The 6,003-nt window shown below is 41.2% G+C and overlaps 1 protein-coding gene across 1 annotated transcript in view; it reads right to left on the minus strand.

Annotated features, from left to right (window-relative positions):
• Positions 1-5,563, minus strand: part of KPNA4 (karyopherin subunit alpha 4) — a 106,513-nt gene extending 100,950 nt beyond the window's left edge. The window contains exon 1 of the mRNA XM_007948765.2: positions 5,495-5,563. Coding sequence (XP_007946956.1) covers positions 5,495-5,563 — 69 coding nt within the window. The remainder of the gene's footprint in view (positions 1-5,494) is intronic.
• Between the last annotated feature and the right edge of the window lie 440 nt (positions 5,564-6,003).

The raw sequence follows: 6,003 nt of genomic DNA on the forward strand, positions 1-6,003 counted from the left end.
TTGAACCACCAGCCTTCTGGTTAGCAGTCAAGTGCCTTAGCCACTATGCTACCAGAGCTCCCTCTTTACTCTGTAATGTCCACAAATGAAACACAATTTCCAAAAACCTTTCTTGGGATAAATAGAAACACTTATGGAATATCTATTATACCCCAATCAATGTACTCGGTGCTTTCACATTCATCCTCTTGATCAGCTTTTGAGAACTGTATTAATATTATTTTGAGAGCCTGAGAAAGAAGTATAGTATGAAAAGGCAAGCTTTACTTTGATACATGAGTTAAAATCATTCCCTCAATCATTAGGCTTTTAGGCCACTTCTTTTTTAAAATGAACTCCATTTCTACTTATAAGACTGTGAGAAATGAGAATAAAGTTAAGAGTATGTACATCAGGTGCTCAAGAAGTTAGTTCTCTTTTAACACATTCCTATTCCAAAACCAGAGTATCCAAATCAGGATTCAAGGACAAATTTTACTATAAGGTATCACCTTATTTATATCATTTGTTGTAAAACAGGAAAAGTGGCAGGAAGCACAAAAACAATCAAGTAATTAATTCTTTACTACATATTTTTTATCAGGTATTTCATATTGTCACATGCTTGGACTATTATATGAAAAATAAGACAGTAGTTATTTTTAGTACATATGTTCCAAGATTTGTGATGAGAGGTCAGTCTCTAAAAGTTAACAAGACTTAATAGCTTAACAATGCTTTTCACTCTGTAGAGTTTATCAAATCACTAAGGTTATGCCTAAACAATAAAATAGTCATCAATTTACTAAACTTTTTTCAACTAATTTTGGTTGACCATAATTTTGCTACCATGATTTTAAAAGTTCAAGTTAACTTGATGTTTTATATTTTGTGGATAATCAGAAGTTTCTAATTATGCAGCATGTTAATATTCTTTTATAATTAGGCTAAGTTGTTTTTTTATAAGATGTAATTATTTTCCTTACAATTTAGGCTTTATGTATCAGCTCTATTTATTTGAACGTGGATACTCTAGGAATTTCTATAAAAATCATCAGAAAATCTATAAGAGGAATGATTCCCCTCTGCTTTTAAAACAAACTGCTGCAGTGTACCGCCAAATAGATTCTGACTCACAGTGACCCAATGGGATAAAGCAGAATTGCCCCTTAGGGTTTCCTAGGCTGTTATCTTTACAGAAACAGATTGACAGGTCCAGGTCTTTTCTTCTACAGAGCCGCTAGTAGGTTCAAGCCAACCTTTCTGTTAGCAGCTGCGCCCTTAACCAGTGTGTTACCAGGGCTCCTTAAAATATAAACTAGATAAGCTTAATTTGCTTTATTCTCACAAATTTTTTATTTGAAGATTGGTCACTATCCACTTCCTGTGTTGCTTTTGCATACCTTTTCCATGGTTATTATTCTCAAACTAATAATGGTGATCCTCTACCACACAACAGGAAAGAGTAAGTCTTGGTGAATATCAATTGACCGTGGATACTCACATATGCACCTTATCTGATATTTTTGTCTTTCAAGAAAGTTAGCATGATCACATTTGGGAGTAGTAAAAATGGCAGACTGAAAGCTATGAATCAGATTCAGTAACCTAACTTACAAAATGTGACTTTCGAAGGGTCACTAATTTCCTGTACCAAAATGCCCATCAGTGCTAGGAATATGAGCAATTTACACAGCTCTATAATTTAAAAAATTTCCACATTAGCTGCAGGTTCAATGCAATTTAAGTTATATATGCACACAGAGAGCAAACTGAAAATAAAGGAAGAGTATCAATTACATTGAATCCCATTAAATCCCTTTCCTCCTCCCAAACAGGAAAGCTAAAGGTGATAAAATGCTCAGAGAATTGCCAGGTATCTTCTTAACATTAACCTATTAATCTTCACAACACTCATGAAGCAGATATCAAGTACCTCTAGTTTTACAGATGAAAGAAACCATAAGACTAAGTGATTTCCCCAAGGTCACATGCAAAGTTAGAGATGAGAATAAACTGAACTTTAGGACTTTGTACTCTTCATCATTTCTCATAAAACAGTGATATTTCAAACCAGAAAATAATGTAATTACCTCACTCTATATGTTATCCTCTGTGCTGTCCAATGAGATAGCCACCAGCCACATGTAGCTATTAAGCACTTGAAATGTGGCTACTCCAAAACTGAAATATGCTGCAAACATAAACTACAAATCAGACTTTGAAAATTTAGTATGAAAAGAACATAAAATCTTATTACTATTTTTTACATTTATTACATGTTGAAATTGTATTGTGGATATACAAAATTAAACAAACATTATTAAAATTAATTTCACTAATTTCTGTTCGATGAGGCCTAGAAAATTAATTACATATATGGTTCTCAAGTGTCATGGTAAACCTAAACCAAAAAGCTTTTTTTTTTGTTGTAGCAAAACATAGTAGTCATATTGGAAAGGGGAGGGGGGGCGGGAATAGGTATAACAGGTATTTTGAGAGAGATACACATATATAATGTAATTAATAAAGCAGACCACAGTACCATGTTACTGTTGTTTTGGATAATAGAAGATGGTTTCTACTTCATTACAGATGTTGTTGTTGTTGTTATGTGCCGTCGAGTCAGACCCGACTCATAGTGACCCCTCCTTGGGTTTCCGAGGCAGTATCACTACGGAAGTAGATTGCTCCATCTTCCTTCGAGGAATGGCTGGTGGATTTGAACCGCCAGCCTTCTGGTTAGCAGTCAAGTGCCTTAGGCACTACGCTACCAGAGCTCCCTCATTACAGACACATGTGACTTTGAGTAAGTTTCAATTAAGAGAAAGTATGACTCTCCATTAGAGAGCCATATATCATTTCCCTAAGTAGAAAATAAAATAATTCTATTCTTAGTGTATTTGCAGGGATATCAAAGTCACCAGATGATGCCCATAAGACACTATAAAATTCTCAAAAATCTGCCTAATGTGTACTTAGGATTTTTTTTTTTTTAAACTCATACAGCATAATATTCTTTTACTATAGACTCACTGCTTATTCTTATTTTGACTAAAGGAATAAGAGACCAAAACCAAACTCACTACCATCAAGTTGTTTCTGAGGCAGTATCTCTACGGAATTAGACTGCCCCAACTTGCCTTCTGAGGAGTGGCTGGTGGGTTTGAACAGCCAACCTTCTGGTTGGCAGTCAGATGCCTTGGGCACTATGCCACCAGATCGCCTAGGAAGCATACCTTAAGGGAAAATATTAAAAATAATGAGAATTGGGATAGCTGCTTCAGAAAACAGTCTGGCAGTTTCTCAAAATGATAAATATAAAGCTACCATATGAGCCAGCAATTCCACTCCTAGGTATATACCCAAGAGAAATGAAAACATGCTCACACAAAAACCTCATATAAATGTTCACAGCAAAATTATCCATAGTAGCCAAAAAACAGAAACAAGCTAACTGTAAATGTGGTATATTCCTACAATGACTGTTCAGTAATAAAAGGAATGAACTAGTGATACATTTTACTACAAGGATAAACCTTGAAAATATCATGCTAAGTAAAATAAGTCAGTCACAAAAGATCACATATAGTATAATTTCACATATATGAAATGTCCAGAATAGACAAGTCTAAAGACACAGGATGTATAGAAGAGGTTGTCTAGGACTGAGATGGAGGTGGTGATGGTGGTGGCGGATGGAGAATAACCGCTAATGGGTAGGGAGTTTCTTTTTTCTAAAATTGATTGCGCAATTGATGACTGCACAACTCTGTGAAGATACTAAAAATCATTCAATTGTACACATTAAATGGACAAAACTTTTTACAAAGAAATGCACCCAGAAATGTGGAGGAAAAGAATAGTAGATTTTGTTAAGTATGTAATTGCTATTTTTCTGGATTTAATAACCTTGTGGTGTTTGTCAGTTTTTTAAAATCTGCAATTAGTGACTTTTTTCCTCGTTCTAGGTAAGTATTTGTAAAAATAAATTTTTTTTTAAATCACATTGTTGCATAACTTGGCCAATTTACTAAGTCATAAATTGAAGTTAATGGGTAAATTTTATGGCATGTAAATTATCTCAATAAAGATATTAATTTTTTTTAATTAAAAAGATCACAAAGATCACCTTAACCTTAAAGTAAGCACAACCACACCCCGACACTTTACACTTGCTCAAACTATGAAATCCATTAAGACAGTATAAACTATCTTTTAATAAGGTGGTTTATATTAATATTGAATGGCATTGTGGAAGACCTCCAATATAGTTTAGTCAAGCAAATGCTCAAAGTTTAGAAATAAGATAGGAATTTGAAGATCTCTGTATAAAAATGTGTAGAGGGTCAACATAACACATACCACTTGACCACTTTCTCTTAATAAACTCTTGACTCAGATGCAGAATGGATTAAACAAAAATACAAAAACTTCACATATTTACTTAGTCTGAAAACTGTAAAGACGTATTCTGACAAAAATCTAAATAATTTCTCTGTGTATGTAACCCACACACCTTTTGCAGCCTGAGAACTTTGGGAACAGCAGTTATCTAAGACAATGAAGCTTTTCCCCACTTCCTTTTTAAATAATAAAACGGGATGGTAGCATTCCATAGCTCAGCCCATCCCCCACTAGCACCACCAGCAGGTGGAGGGAAAGGAAACTGTAGAGGATGACAGGTTTGTAAAACCCTGTGGATTTTCTATGTGAGAGTGCAGCTGGTGGTCGTCTCTCAGGAGGAAGTAAAGAGATATGTGGCCTAAAGGAAACGAGGGGTATCCTTTGCTTGGAAGAGGGCACACTGTGAACCACGTCTTGAATCAACTATACCTAGAGTACAACACAGGCCGCTGGAAGGCTGTGTTAACATCACCAGGATTGCCTCACGCCGGAGATTTTTTTTTTTTTTCCCCAACAGAGAAGTTTAACTCCTGTAGTTTGGATACTGGGGCTGGGAAGCGGGAGGCAAAGATATAGCGAGAGTCTGGAAGACCAGAAGAAAATGCCTTTAAATCAACACGCCGTGGGCTTCGCTGAGGAAGTTCAGAGCCCCACTCGGTCACCACACGCTGGTCCTGTCCTCTCCACCCCACCCGCCGCAATCCGCGGCGTCAAACGTTTTGCCCAGCAGGAACCGTAATCTCCAACGCTGCCGGGGAGGGGGCAGCAACCCGGCCCGGCAGCGCCACACTCGCACGCCTCCTCCGCACTCGCCGCGCCCGGCCTCCCCGCCGCGCGGCCCAGCCCCTCGCACCCGCGCCGAGCCGACTCCACTGGGCAGGCCTAGGCCGCACCGGCCGTACCCCCACACCTCGCTCACCGGCGGAGGCGGAGCAGACCAGACACAAACTTCCCGGCGCGTTAGGAGAGGCGTCACGGGCGGGCCGGCCCTAAACGCCATTCCCCCGCGGCCCCGCGGCGGCTCCCGCCCCACTCCCTACACTCGCAGTCCGGGCAGAGACCGGCCCGAGGCCCATAGCCCCCACCCCTCTGGGGCTCCCGAGTTTACCTCCAAGTCGCGGCCTTTGTTCTTGAAATTCTTGAGCCGTTGGTTGTCCAGTTTCTCGTTGTCCGCCATGGCCGGGCCGGTGACTCCTTCCCCCGCCCGGGCCCCGCGGGATCCGCCCCAACTACCGTGCCGCACCGACACTCCCAGGAACCGGGCCGCCGCCTGAGCTGCTACGCCTGCCGCGCCGCCGCGCCGCCGCTTCCTTCCTCCTTTCACCTGCCGCGGCCTTCTCCTCCTTTCCCCGCCCGCCCCCCCCACCCTAACCCCAGCGCGACACCAGCTCCGGCAAAGACAACTGCGGGGCCCGGCGGTGGCAACGGCGGCGGAATGTGCTGCCGGCTGAGAGGGGGAGACAGCCTCGCTCTGAAGGCCCCGGCGCCGCGGCCACGCCCATCGCCGCCAGCCCAGTTCGCCAATTGGCCAACCAGGCTCCGGTGCGCTCGACCAATAAGAAAAGGCAATGGAGAGCGGGGGCGGAAGAGCGAACAGAGAAGGGAAGCGAGAGACGC

The sequence above is a fragment of the Orycteropus afer genome, unplaced genomic scaffold (assembly GCF_000298275.1).
Source record: "Orycteropus afer afer isolate SDZICR_OR568_19922 unplaced genomic scaffold, OryAfe1.0 scaffold00223, whole genome shotgun sequence".
Classification (NCBI taxonomy): domain Eukaryota; kingdom Metazoa; phylum Chordata; class Mammalia; order Tubulidentata; family Orycteropodidae; genus Orycteropus; species Orycteropus afer.